This window comes from Antechinus flavipes, chromosome 1 (assembly GCF_016432865.1).
Source record: "Antechinus flavipes isolate AdamAnt ecotype Samford, QLD, Australia chromosome 1, AdamAnt_v2, whole genome shotgun sequence".
NCBI classification, from domain to species: domain Eukaryota; kingdom Metazoa; phylum Chordata; class Mammalia; order Dasyuromorphia; family Dasyuridae; genus Antechinus; species Antechinus flavipes.
In genome coordinates, this window is record NC_067398.1 from 445,599,084 (window position 1) to 445,614,936 (window position 15,853).

At 31.2% G+C, this 15,853-nt stretch overlaps 1 protein-coding gene across 4 annotated transcripts in view; it reads right to left on the minus strand.

Moving 5' to 3' along the window:
- The window catches only part of HNF4G (hepatocyte nuclear factor 4 gamma), a 169,374-nt gene that overhangs the window by 13,083 nt on the left and 140,438 nt on the right, over positions 1 to 15,853 (minus strand). For 3 of the 4 annotated variants that reach the window (XM_051970015.1, XM_051970017.1, XM_051970016.1), the window contains 3 exons: positions 7,761 to 7,932; positions 5,837 to 5,931; positions 2,872 to 2,978 (listed from right to left, as the gene is read on the minus strand). In XM_051970015.1, the coding sequence (XP_051825975.1) occupies positions 2,872 to 2,978; positions 5,837 to 5,931; positions 7,761 to 7,932 (374 nt within the window). Of the gene's footprint in view, positions 1 to 2,871; positions 2,979 to 5,836; positions 5,932 to 7,760; positions 7,933 to 9,648; positions 9,791 to 15,853 lie in introns of those variants that run through there. The other variant, XM_051970014.1, reaches the window with a different exon arrangement.

Consider the following 15,853-nt stretch of genomic DNA (forward strand, 5'->3'; position numbering starts at 1 on the left):
AATAACAAATATATTTTTTCTTTAGGATCTCAAGGAAAAAAATTAATATTTGCTCATTGACTTTGACCCCAACATCATGATGTTATTGATCCTCTTCAAGTATAAAGGATAAGCAACACAACATTTATTATATACTTAGTTATATATGTAAGTGTGGTCTCCTCTGTAAGAACATCATCTCCATACAAATAAGGATTGTTTGAGTCATTATTTGTATCCCCAGAACCTAGCCAACTGTCTGGAACATACTCAATTTATACTTACTGATTTGTAATACTGGACATTTTCAATTTTGGGGGAAGGGAGTTCAGGTGGGGAGGGATGACAGGTTACTCTTCATGGAAAAATAGCTGTTTACCTAGACTTATAGTCCAAGAATAGTTAAAAACTAAGATTTTCTTTCTGAATAAGTAAAAAAAAAGTTTCAACTACATAAATTTAATAAGAAATTGTTAAAGTTTCTGAGAAAAAATGGTTTCAGTTGGCAAACTGTATCAAAGGGACAAGAAAAGTTTCAGAAACAAAGTCAGAACAACAGTAGCGCTCCTAAAAGTCCAGCAGATATACTGGCAGCTTGGTGTAACACTTGAGAGTTATTATGATATGAATTCAAATCCTAACTCAGACACTTAGTAAGCTTTGTGACCTAAGCAAGTCACTTAACCACTGTTTGTTTCAGTTTCCTCATGTGTACAATAGGAATAATAACAATACCTCTCAGGGTGGGTTTGAAGATCAAATGAGACAATATTTGTAAAGGATTCTGTAAATGTTAAAGCTCTGTATAATTTTGCCAACACTGTTAAGGGTTTATGTCTGAAAGAGGTAGAGCAATTTAACTCATTTAAATTTAACAAATATTTACTGTTTAACACTTTCTATATACTATGGGAATAAAACTTACATTAAACATAATTAAAGATGTGATTAAGATGGAGTAATTATAAAACTATAATGCTGGCATCTGAATGGAAAAATATTTAATAACTGAGATGAACAGTTAGCAAAATAATTGAAGAAAATAGTAAGACACAATTTTAAATAATACCCATCTGGAAACCTATACCACAATTAATCTTCCATCCTGTTAACAAAATTTGTCATTAAATGCTATTTTACATAATTGATTACAAAGTTCAATTTGGGGAGTAATTCATACTACTTATTACAGGTGCCAAAACCATCAGTTATAATTTTAGCCTTAAAATTGTTCATTGATGCACTTATTGTTTTTGAGAGAGTAATAAAACAACTAATTTATAGGAAAATTAGTGGTGGGCTTCAACTTAATTCAATAATTATTTCTGAGACCCGATTATATTCCAGATAGTAAATAGTATTAGGACTCTGAGAATCCTTTTGCTATTCCTCAAGGAAGAAACTCCATCTCTCACCCTTCCTAGCATTTTCACTGGCTGTCCCACTTGCCTGAAATACTCCCTTTCTTCTTCTCTGGATTCCCTGGTTTCTTTCAAGTGTCAACTAAAATCCTGTCCTATAAGAAACCTTCCCTTATTGTCCTTATTTCCAGTGTCTTCCCTCTATTGATTATATTCAATTTATAGGTCTTATTTAGATAATTGCCTGCATGCTGTCTTTCTCATTAGAATGTGAAATCTTTGAGAGAAGGGACTTTCTCATGCCTTTCTTTATATCCCTAGGCTTTAGCACAATGTCTCACAGGGCTTAATAAATGCTTATTGATTGATAGAAATAAATATATCCAAAATCGTCTAGTAATATGCAAAACTTATGATTTGAAGTTCTAAACTTCTATTTTTAAAATGTCATCACATGAAAATAATAATTCTAACATGATATACTTGCATATATTCATTAATCATTATTATCTAAACCTGAGAATAAAAAGTGTCTCCTGGCATATGCTTCATTCTAGATATTCCAATTCATTAAATGTAGAAGCAAAACTGATTCTATCCTAGACTGCTGAGAAATGTTTCCTGATGGAGGTACTTCTTTTTGAATTTCTGGTTCTATCCAAGTTAGAAATAATATTACTAAATTTAGCAGGGTAAATAAACATAGAGGATGGGAGTCAAAATGGTTATTCTACTTATACTTACAGAAATAAAATTATGGGTTCATTTTATTTATTTCTTTCACTCCCAAGTAAAAATATTATGAATCAAGAATTACAAGGCTTCCATGGAAATTTCTCTTCAAATTCATGATTCCTCAAAAAAATACCTTCTTATTTTCTCTCAATTGCTTCATCTACAAACTATTTTTAAGCATTATAAATAACTCGCTTCCCCTCAAAATAAAAATCAGTTGCAGAGAACCCTGCTGATTCTCATTCTGCAACCCCACAGAGGTAAGATTTAGGTCTTAAAAGGAAGACCAAAGGATTTATGAGGAAAAATTCATAGAAATTCATGGTCAAGCTCTCAATAAGAGATCAACATATTATACTCCAAGAAAGTCTAAGTGTTTGGACTGATTAGTCAGTTTGAATTTCTTTCTATCTTCACTCCCTTCTAATTAAAGACAGCCAGGATAGAAAACCAAAGCCTTCACCTGAGACTGAGTTCATTCCTTGTACTTTCCACCTCCTCACCCTTCCTTTAGTTTCTGAGAATGCTAGACCCTAGAACTCCAGCTTTTTCCTAGTTTCATCATGACCTGCAACTTGACACCAAAATAATTTAAAATAAGCTTATTTCAAGTGACTTCTTCAAACTTGGCAGTGTATCTTCAAATAAAGTACCTTAATTTCTAAGAAACCCAGCCTCCATCACATCAACCTTACATCTGGCTCATTCTGTAACCTTCCAAATGAAACATTGTCATGGTGACAAAACATTTGTTTCCTGCGAAACAAGATGATGGTGACATGTATCCAGCACATACCTGACGAGAAAGAGCTTCAGCTTGTGCCAATGTATTAATAGAAGGAATGTTGCTGCCTTCAAAGTTATTTCTCCTTGTGCTTATCCTATCTCGTTCATTTTGCACAGCTGGAATGCAACAATCATATGATTTAATTACTTGAAATGTATGTGTATGAAAGTATGTGGCAGGGATATGGGAATATGGAAATAATAATAATACTTTACACTTATATAGTGTTAAAAAGTTTACCAAACCTTCATTACTTCATTTGATTCTAAAGCAACCTTGGGGAATAAATTTTTAAGTAGATAATTTATTTAGTAGATAATATAACATCCACATTTTACAGAAAAAGAAATTGAAACTCATAGAAGTTAATTTACTTGCCCAAAGTCACAAAGTTAATCAGTAGTAGAACTAGAACAAGAATTTGGAACAAGATCTTTCAATTATAAGTGGAATCTTCTTTTTTTTCTCCCAAGACCATATTGCTAAGTTGTTGAAAGCCCTCAGTAGGGCAACCCAGGAATGTAGGAAAGTATGATTTATGTTCTTTTAGCTAGTATTTGTTGCTTTAAAAGTAACAGTAGACAGTCCTTTCTCTAGAGACAATGAAACATTGAGGTTTAAGGTGTTTCATGTTACCACACACTGCAAAAATGTTGGGTCAGCCAATTGTGCCCTGCTATATCTTGAACAGTCTGCATTCTACTCCTTTCTAAGTTAATAAAACTATAAGATAACAAGAGAAAGAGAATTGTTTGTGATTCTGACTAGGTCAAAGAGTAGAACATATTCACTGTCAGAAGATGAGTCATGGAAATTCTAAAATTTCTTTTCTTCTGTGAAAAATACTAGAGCAAGAATAAGAAATAAACGAAATATATTAATATGGTCATTTTAAGACTATAATCTAATGTTCTCCTTGGGACCCTGAATTCTTAAGGAGTTGACTAAATATTAATGAAAGACATAGTTTCAAGCAGATGACTTTTTCCCCCTCTGGAGTGCAGAAAAATAAAGAAAAAAAGAGTTCTTGAAAGCTAAGAAAACTCAGTGACTCCACCTGGATGGACTGAAAGAAACTAAGCTTATTTCATTCAACTGGAGAAAGGGGAAGACAAATTACATAAAATTACATTTCATCCATATTTAGATAAAGAAGGAGAAAGAAGCATGAAGAATGATTATATTAAGTCATATAAGATAGCAGAAAAAAATGAGTACTGACATCTTTTGCTTGAAATGTACACAATTACTTCTACTTTATTCAGGATGATACCCTTTAGTCTCCAAGTAGTCTTTCACTTGAATCACCTATGTTAACAATTCTGGAAACTTAGATTATATAGATTAACTGACTATATTGCAGAAGATAGATGAGAAATTTAAGACAGGAAGAGAGAGAGAGAGAGAGAGGAGAGAGAGAGAGAGAGAGAGAGAGAGAGAGAGAGAGAGAGAGAGAGACAGATGTGTGTATATTTCATCCTTTGTTATGAAGATTTAGTTAGATGATGAAGTCATTTGATTTGAATCAACCTAGTTACATAGCAGAATTTAGAAGAAGCACGCCCAACACTAACAGTCAATGTTAACATTGTTAGAAAAAGCATCGGTTCTACAATCAGAGGGCCTGAGTTTGAATCTTGATTCTGCTACTTATTATATAAGCTTGGGTAAATTCCTTAACTCACCTAGATAACTGTCACCTTATCTGTAAAATATAGTGCTCAGATTAGATAATCACTGAGCTCCTTTACAACTCTGCATTCTACCATATATTAATAATAAATTATGTGAGCTAAGAAGAGAACCTATGGTTCTTAAAAGGCTAAGTTTTACATTGGAAAGATTCTGAAGTTCTATTATAGTTAAAGAATATTTTGCTTGTAGATTCCAGCTTTTTCCCTCTAAAGCACTTCATAATTTGTAGAGTAACATAATTTACATATAACAAAAATAAATGAGGTATTAAATAATGACATTCTGAGTTTCATTTAAGTGAAATCTTATCAAATTTTTAAAATCTAATATCGTCAAAAACTATTCAGTTTTTTTTAATCTTATGAATTCATTCCTGTCCATCTTATGTTTGCATGAAGTAATCTTCATGTGACTCTTTAAGAAAATTCATTAAGAAAAAATTCTCTATTTTTAAAACTTTCTCATTGGAATTAATACTTAAAAAATTCTAGGTAAAGTAGAAACTATGATTTCCATGTTATTGTAACACAAAAGTAATCATTTACATTTCATAAGTTCTTAATATACATTTACACATCCATATAATATAAATGTACATTAAAAAGTAAAGTACCTCAACTGTTTTTTTAAGGAACCAAGGTGAAGAATTAAGGTTGGTGCTAAGACTGGATGAGAATCATTTACAAAATCACCAGTTAATCTTATAAGTTAGTATGAGCTTTTATAAAGAGTTTGGAGGGGAAAATTGCAAATAGAACACTATTACCAAAGGTTAAATGTTTTAAATTTTCTGCTTTTCGGGAAGATAACACTGTGCTGACAAAAATAAGTGAAATTTGGAAAATTTAAACAGAGAAATATAAAAATGGTAAATTTGTCACTTTGAGGTGGAAACTCTTTAGTTCAGTATTTCATGAGGACCCTGCTTTGTATGTGGGATACATGCTATGAAACTGATGAGCAAAAAATATTATTTCTATTATAAGTTTTCAAATGCTCTGACTTTAACAAATATGCTCTTATACATGATCTACTTAGAATGTAGATTAATACATCAAACAGATCATTTTAAATGTATTATTTAATCTCAAAGTGAATTTATATAATACCATTATTTGAAATAAAAAATAGATGATCCATTGTTAAAAGCATCTTGGTAAAGTCACTATTACCTACCTACTAAGAGTTATTTTGTCTTTTCTTTTCTCAACACTAAATCTAAGACCTCATTTGAGTGATGATTATGTTTCTAGGCATATTCTGACAAAAGAAACATTACCTTCTTTCTTCATTCCTGCTCGAAAACACTTTTTTAAACGACAATATCTACATTGATTCCTCTTGTCTTTGTCAACAACACACTGTCGGCTGAACCTATTTCATTAAGAAAAAGACAATAAATTATTTTTTCTTCTGTTAAATTCTATGTAGTAATAGAAATAGATACTTAGACCACAATATATATGTGAATATGTATATGTGTATATATGCATATACATATCCACATATACCTATGAAATATATACATATATTAAAATTAAATGAATTATTTTATTAAATATATATAGTATATTATTATACATTTAGTAAAATATTTAGTGCATTTAATGTATAGTATATCCATATATATTAAAATACTGAGTTCAAAGATGTATAATTAAGTAGGATGCAATGAAAAAACTTAGTTATTCCTATTAACTCTGATCTATGTATAGCATACCATGACCATCCCAGACCTAGAAAATATAAGTCCCAACCTTCATGGAGCCATTATAATGAGTTATAACCATCACCCTGTTTATATAGTTATTTCCACATAGACATGATAATAGCTCTCATGAGTCATTAAAGGTCCTAAGTAAGCTTCCTCTACCATGATACTTGCAGAATAGAAAGGATTCAGTATCACACATGACAAAGAAGTGTGTTGGGAAGAGCAAGCAATAAACTGGTAATAAAAGATTTTTACTTCAAGTTTTGCCCCCACCTCTCATTATGTCAGCTGGATGATAATGACTAAATCACTTAACTTCACTAAATCATTTGTGAGAAGGTAGAATACACACACACACACACACCCACACACACACATAAAATGTGTGTATATATGTTATTTTTCTTGTTTTTCTAATCATATTTCTACAATCAATTACAAATCAAAAGAAATTAAAGCCAACTTGAAGTTTAACTTTGAAGAAGTTTAACAAATGCAAAAGTATATATATACTTAATCATAATAGTTTGAAGTGGTAATCTACATAATTGTTTTTCCTCCATGACTTCATTAGTCATTTCCCATGAGAATAAGAGTCTATTACATTCTAGAACTCAAAGAAATTGCTTTGCCACTTAAAATACATATGGTTGGAAATTGAGAGGCAAAGGTACTGTTAAATAATTCAAGAAAATAAAGGTGGTTTTGTCTCAAACCACGAAGAAAAAAACTATTTCACTCAATGGGGTTATATTTTAATAAGATTTAAGAAAACCCACAAATTAGGAAATTCAGATGAGTAAAATTCTAGGTAACCAATAATACTAAGTAGAGAAAGAGACAAATTATCATTTTGACACTCTAGAAGTGGAAAAACTATATATGATGGGATGAGAATTTAAGGTGAAAAGCTAAGGAAACGAATTTGAAATGAAAAAAAATTAATCTTTAAACATAACAGTTCACAATAATACAGCAGTTTTGTTTTCCTCACAAAATTTGTGTGAGTTAGGTACCATGAATGTTAATATCCTTGTTTTACAAAGGATATCAAGACCTAGAAAATTTAAGGATACATTTTGTGGATGGTAAGAATTTTATTATTCTTTCCCCAACAATATATTACTTCTCACATACAAGAAAAAGAAAATGCAACAGTATGTTACATAAGACTTTCAAAAATTGATCTGTGAATTTTATTTCCTGTGGTCACAATCTAATTTGAATAATATCAATTTGCTTGAGGAAAAATATGGTAGAAATTAATTTTACTTTTTAGTTCCAAAAGTTAGTATGTTTTCCTAAATACTAACAAACTGCAAGAATAATCTATACCTTTACATCCTTTACACTTCAGTTAGAAAAAGCTACTGAGTTTGTAACACCATGTTACAGAAGTATTTCTCTTATAAATCTAGGAACCTCCAAAACTTTTTCTAGAAAACTGCTATGTTAAACTTAATTCTGCAAAATGGGTCATTTAAAGTACCTGCAGGAATAAACATGACTCTTTCGAATGCTCCGCCTGAAGAAACCTTTGCACCCATCACAACTTGAGGCACCATAATGCTTTCCAGTTGCTCGATCTCCACATATGGCACAAAGACTGTTGACCCCGTTGTCTGGAGTATTCATGCTGGTTTGTTCAGTAGCAGAACCGTCTTTTGGGGAAGAAAATAACATATTCTAATTGAAGTACATTACTTAAATTGATTTCTTCAGTAAATTTATCTCACATATTCTTCACTTTTTGATCTGATATTCATTGGTATCTACTAAGATTTCAGAGCTATTTTAATGTAGATAACAATAAACCAAAAATATTCACATAGTTTTGGAACTAGAAGGATTCTTAGAGATTTTTTTTCTAAGTTTTTCATTTTGCAAATAGTGAAAATAAAACCTAGAATAGTTCAATGACTATTCCAAAGTCACACAATAAGTTAGCTACAGAGATGAAAATAGAACCCAGGTTTCTCAGATCTCACTCCAGTTTTCAATCCACTATATTATATTTCATACTTAAAATCATTTTTAAAAATTTTATAAATATATGACAATATATCATTCACAATAAATTAAATTTTGTTTAAAGTTGCTTTTAAGAGTAATAAATGGAAGAAATTAAAACATGAGAAATTAGACATTTCTAAACATCATGTTCTATATAACCTCATAAGAACATTCCTTTTTTCAACTGAATTAATCTGACAATGACTTATGATATGGTTTGTGAAAGGATGAAAATGAAGCATTTTGCTGACTATTTCCTAACAACTTTTTATTGTGTCATTAATGTATGTTTTCTTTTGATATAAAAAAACTATACAAGTTGAATAGGAAATTTTACTCATTGTGGTTGCTAATTAATCATATGTAAATTATAGCATAATTTACATTATTCATCACTGCATGTATTGATTCACAGTTAGTAAGGAGACAAAATTTAAATGAAGAACTTCAGTACAAGCTTATTTAAGCTACACCATTTTTCTTATTGAAGAAAAATATGGAAAAAGATAATTTTTAGGAAAAAAATTTACTTGAGAAAATCATGCTTTTAAAAGAATATTAGATTATTGATTTATACATGATACTAGACTTACTTTCAGATAACTTCATGAATTATAATTAGTAATACAGTTAACAGAATTATAATTTCAAAATCCTTCTCGACAGGATTGTTTATTTGATAAAGTATATTACCAATTTAAAAGATAATGGCAAACTAAATTCCATAAAGACATTTACCATTACTAACTACAATCTGATTTAAAGTTAAAATGTTACACTAGAAAAATACCAAGAGCTTCTTTTGGCTAAACATTAGCTTGTAAAGAGCCATTCTGATAAAAACTTCAGTCCCTACCATATTATTGATCTATAGAAAAAAGTAAATAACATATTTGTGTGTATAGTATTTTCTCATTAATAGCAAATGAGACTTCCAAAGATGATAACTAATGGGACCAGGTAATCAGCAAAATTTCCAAAATACCTATGAAACTTTGTTTTACTTATAATGTCTAACACTGTCCCCAAAATATTCAGTAATAAAATAATCATTATTTCTTGCTATATAACTCACAGTCAATCAAATAGCTGCTGAAAGCCTCCTTTTCCTAACTCCCATATAACTAGCTATGACAAGGCTCTGTACCTTCATTACCTGGACCAAGGATTTTCTTTTTTACATAAACCTATGCTTAATGCTGTTAATTTGGATTCTGTGGTGAAATGTAAAGAACCTGATTTGTTACTATAAAAGAAGTTCCCACATTCTCCACTAACACACTACTACCAAGTTGTTTTGCCCAGTATAACTTTTCCTATTAATGTCTTCCTTTATGACATACAGTGAGGAAACGAGAACTCACCACCTGAACTGTAGAGAATCTGCATAGTTTCAAACTCCAAAGTTGTATAAGTTGGGTCTAAGACTTCACTGTAGTTTGCTATCTCCATGTCCAGAATTGGTTCCGATCCCCTCATCATTGAATTGGGAAAATCACAGCAAATGGCCCAACAGCTCCAGGGTAGGCAGTGTGAGATTCCTGTTTTGCTTGCAATGGATTGATCATCCAAAGTTAACTGTAACTTAGTGACTTATGTGCTGCAATGGGAGGAGCTGTAAAACTGTAAACTGTTTCTGCCAGGCATTTTCTGCTTGCTGGGTTTTTTTTCCCCTTCTTTTATGGTCTATGAAAGCAATTTCTTGTGATAATCTTGGAATGTTTCATGGAACAACTGCCCTTATCAGAAATACTTAGTGGGCCAGCAAGATTTCTTAAATTGATTTATAGCAATAGATAACTGATGTCATTGACAGTGAGGTTAAAAAAAAAAAAAAAAACTTTGGGGTTTTAAACTGCAGTTTGAAATTCTGAAATTTAAAAAATTCTGAAATGAACCAAATTAGTTTTAGTGCTAAAGGAGTAATTGATACTTGATAATAATTACAAATGGCCTTATTTATCCCATACATAAATCTAAGAAATCTTTTTCAGGAATTATTAAGGCCTCAGGATAAGGGTAACTGTCTATGACACAACCTAAATTTAGTACTCCATGTTTCTCTTGCTAGAGTAAAGCTCAGTATCAAATGTTCCCATCTACAAAGTGAGGGTAATGGTTTTTAGGCTTTTAGAAAAGGATTTGAGATTTTAAATGAAAGGAATCACATAGTGTAAATGATATCTTTCTATGTATTGAGCTAGATGACATGATCATCATTATGAGAAGCAAGATGGAAAAGTAGAAAATGCACTGGATTTGGAGTCAAGGGACATGGGTTCAAATCTTTCCCTGTAACTACCAGAATCACTTATACATTCCAATTTTCATATGTAAAATAAGAGGATTGGTCTAGATGGCACATGAGGTCCTAAACAGGTCTAATTCTATTCTATTATGACAAAATGAATTATATTTTCACAGAAATGGAAAGTTTTAAATGTTTCATATTTTTGAATGATGTACAAAAGAACAATGGTGGATTTGGGGACCATCTAAGTTATATATAAATCAATAAATACAGAATTAATAACAGTAGGTTGTATTTATTTTTTCTTCAATACATTTCAAATTAATGAAGATTTAAATTCTCTGATATGTATAAAGTACTATCTTTTAAGCAATGGGAATATAATGAAAAATAGTCCTTGACCTTAAAGGGCCTATGTAAATCAAGATGAGGCATATTTTATCAAATATTTTATTAATTTGTTAGATTAGTTGGCACCCTCAATTGTCTTTATTAAATTGTCCTGTACTATGGGTCTAATGAAAATACTACACACTGTTCTTTCCATTAATTTTTTTTAATTTTTTATAGCACTGCCTTAATTCTGGTGGCAACCTTTCTATTCAAATTCATAATTCAATTTAAAGCCATAAGACTCTTCTTAAGCCCATATAAATAAAAGTCTGTCATATGTAAACAAATTTTAAAATATTTTGTTCTTACTTTGTGGCATATTAATGAATTCCATTGCCCTTATCTATAAACAGAAGGAAATTCATAAAATGTGAACATGGTGTAAGAGCTCACAATAGCAATAGTGTCAAGTCCTTTTTGTTATGCTTAGGTATAAAAACAAAGTCCCTTAGTTACATGGATCTTAGAATTATACAAATTATTTTGAAATCTGATTATTTTTAAAGAGTTGAAAACGATCTTTAAGAGAATAAATTTAACCAAATTTAAACTTTTTTTAGATAAAGAATTCTGAAATTGGAAGAATCCAAAAACCTCTCTAAATTCAGATAACCAATATTTAACAAAGTTGGGAACATCCATTTATTCCACATTCTAAAGCAGTGCGTGCTCTTCCCACTGTAGGTACTATGATACTTAGGAATTATATTAAATCTATTTTTAGAGAGATGATAGATCATTTTTATACATTTTAATAATTAACTCATTGAATTAATATTAACATTATTTATATGTCCTTTTTAAATTTGATTCTTATTTCTTCTCACTAAACTAAATTAGACTCTTCAGAATATTTTTCTATATATACAAGAAGAGAAAATGAAAGAGTAGAATGAAGCATGCAGAAAGTTTACCATTTTACAACTCATCTCCTTGCAGCACATAAGTTACTCAGTTACAGTTAACTTTAAATTATTAAAAACAGATTGAAAACAAAACAAGCTTCACATGCCATTTTAGATCTTCCTTGGGCCACTTGCTTGTGAGTTTCTCAGTTCTCACTTTAGAGTAGCTGAACTAAGTATGGACATGAAAATGATAAACTACAATGAATTCTTAGATCAAATGATACCAACTTTAGAGCAATTATCTTTTTCATGTAGATCTATTTCCAGACTAGAAGTTATAATGATTAAATTTTATTACAAAAATATCTTAAGAATTATTTAACAACTATTTTCCATCTTTATTAACTTCAAAAGAGAATATAATGCAATATAGAAATGTCAAAAATTATTTTCAAATCCATCTAAATAATAGTAAACACATTCCAGACAAGCAGCAAATAAAAAAAAAAAACATAACTAGTATTATCTAATAATAAACATTCACTTAGGCTCTACAGTCCAATGTTTTAACCATTATTTTTCCCTGAAATTGACCTTTCTTCAATTTTCTGATTCCTTCTTATGGTCCTCCCATTATCTTTACCATCTCAAGCTCCAAATGATAAAGTTGTATTTGACTATTTCTTCTACCTAATTCTACAAATCAAATCAGTTACTAAGTCCTATTGAGTCTACAATACAATCTGCCTCACATCAAATTTTCTCTTTACTCACAAAGACAACAATCTAGTTGTAGAACTCACAGATATACCAAAAAGATTTTCCTAGGACACAACTTGTTAACAAACCATCTATACTCAAAAACCCACTGTGGTTATCTATTGCCAACAGGGAAAAAAAAGAAAATTCTAGAACTTATAATATATACATATACATGTGTGTGTTTATATATGGAATATATATATGGAGTATATATATGTATATATAGATACATATACTGTGACAAATATGGACAACTTAAATAACATGAAGACTAGTTCACTGTTTGTATATGCCCTCCTACACAAACCAGGTTTTATTTTAAGATTTATACTCATTGAATCAAAAAAAAAATTATACTCCTGCTAATTATAGTAGTAATTCACTGTGAGAAACATGCTTTGTAAATTGTCTATATGAAGAAGTACACTTCTATCAATCACAGAATCATAGAGTTTCAGGAATAGAAAGGACCATAGAGGGCATCTAGTTTATACAATAAGTCAAGAATTCCCTTTATAATATATATGCCTTATGAATAGTCCCATTCGGGACTTTTTAAAAATTCCATATGAGAGGGAGCCCACTATCTTCTGACATAGCTCATCATTTCAGCATTGATACAATTATTAACAACCCATCACCATCAATTACACCTAGCCTATTTCTGCTTCTTAGAGTTTCCCAGCTAGGACCACGCCTTAATCTTAAATCACTCTAGTTCTCATTGCCTGATCAACAAAAGATTCCAGGTCAAAACCCACTCAGTTTGAGTAGATTGGCTCAGAATGAATGTAATAGCAATTTTTCTGTTTTGGTCAGACTGAGATTCTTCCCTTCCCAGGATGATTTTTTTTCACTTGGTAAAAATGCCATTCTCTGCCTTATTTCTTACCTATCCCTAATCACAGATTAGGTCACAGTCAAACTGAAACCTGTTAAAGATGTTGGCTTAAAAAAGGTGAAGGTCTTCCTCTTCCAGGGCCACCTCCAAATCATTCTAATCTACATGTTGCCAATGGACCCCAAGTGTGGGGAAAAATTGAGGCAGGTGACCTTGCCCAGCCCTCCCTCACTTAAATCCAATTCACTTGCATGTCATGGTTCTTTTCAAGAACAAAGGACAAACAACAGCAATTTTCATAACTGTTCTACTATTTAGACCATAATTATCTATATTTTCCTTAGTAATGATATAAACACTGGGAAACTCAAATTCTGAAGTGTTTCAGTAATATATCATTCTAATGACTGTCAAAAAAGGAAATTAAATTCTTTATGAGTAACACTGTCCTTCATGAATCTATACTGACTCTGTAAGATTAAGTTCCTTTTATAAATGTTCAATAACCAAAATGTTAATGAATATTAAGTTCAATATATTTGCCAGGAATTACAGTAAAGCTAAGGTCAGCGTTTGCAGTATGTAAAGTCTCTTTTCTTTTTTGTGTGAAGTAGGGAAGTAGGACACACACACACACACACAAACACACACACATAGTGTATATTTTAAAGAAGTATAAAAGAAATGGAAGGAAAGTTTGTATTTTACTTAATTAGAAGGTAGGAAGAGCTTGAATAAACTTGGGAAAATTATAAGACAACTAGACATTTGATGACTAAAGGATCCGCCTTACTTCTTCAGACCTTTAAAAAGAAAGCCATGCAACTTTATAGAAACACTCTTTATAGAGTTACAACTGGCAGTTAAGAAGTGAGCCAACTATGGAAGAAAAACTCAGTTCTTGAGAGGGGATCACTGTTTTCCTTTGAGCCTCATTTGGTGTACAAGAAGGCTGAGAAGGATTTCTCTTCCTTTCCAATTTCTGTTAGCAATTCCAGTAGAGCAACTTTGCACTTATGAGACGATGTGCACTGAGGGAATAATCATGAGAGCACAATGGAAAGAAAAAGAACATAAATTCCCTTATGATAGTTACTGTGAGTTGCTTTGGCCATGTATAAGATAGTAATAGTATCATAAAAGAGCACTGTCTCTAGAATTAAAAGATCTGGATTCAAATCTTGCTTCTGATGTTTAATATCTGTGTCTAGGAAGTCTAAGAGATTTGGGATAAGCCAGTTATCTTTCTCAACCTCAATTTCCTCATCTATACAATGGAGTTGGAATCGATTACCTTTTCGGTCTTTGATAACTCTATGTACATGATCCTATTATCTCTGAGTGTAACTTTCTATTAGTGTACTAATTTTGCATACCAGTTCTTCCCACTGATACTTTATGTGTGTGGGTGTGTGAAATTTGCAAAATGTTTTTTTCTAGAGCTTGGGATACTTTCTATTTTTCATTCTTATTCTGCCATTTTGATATGACTTTTCTTCTAGCTAATTTATTAACAAGAATCTGTACATTATAGTTTTAGGAATGACATCCTATCTAGCACCTTTAAGATGTTATAATGGTCACTCAGATGTTTGGAATCAAATTGGAATCTACAAGTATTAGGTAGTCTATGGAAGGGGTACTACAGAAATATTTATTTATACACATGTTTATGCACAACTTTCTCTGTATATATTTAAATTCCTAAAATAACAGATTTGAAGTGGGAAGGAACTTTAGAGACTGATTCCAAGCCTTGGAGTTTACAGATGAGTAAACTACTTACCAAGAATCATAAGTATTTGGGGGGGGCGGATATGATTCCAGGTCTTTTTGACTTCAAGTACTGTATCTTATTGCACCTGACATATTTCCTAACATAATTTAAAACAGGAGTGCTTTGGAATTTGGGGATGGAGTGGGAAGAGCCCAGCATCAATGTTTTGTTAAACTGCTACTTTTATTTTACTGTGAAATGTGTTTTAAGGAGAAATGAATAAAGTTGTGAAGTCAATGTAGATATTTTGGAATTTAGATTGTCTCTTTTTATAATGTATCTCCTATGGGATAGGAAAGAGACAATAGGTGCAAAATGTACTAGAATTTGGATCCCTAAGTGGCCCTCCACTATGGTCAGTTTGCAGAAGACCTTCCATGAGGTGAACAAAATGTCATTTTAAACTTAACTGTGACCTCATGAATTATAGGAGATGTATTTTTAAGAGTCTGTCAGGTCAACTGCCTTAAACTCCAAGGAAATATTACTTCCAGCCAAGCAGTTGATTTCAAATGGAATAACCAGCCAACCTGAAAGATGTTCCTCCGGGAGAAATGATTCTGTTAAGTGACATACAAAATATCATGTTATTTTAAAATTATTTTGAGTAATGCAGCAAGGGTTGAAAATGGCATGATAGTTAAAGAAAACAAAACTCAGTTCATTATTGACTGTTCAAGATAATAGCAGAAACATT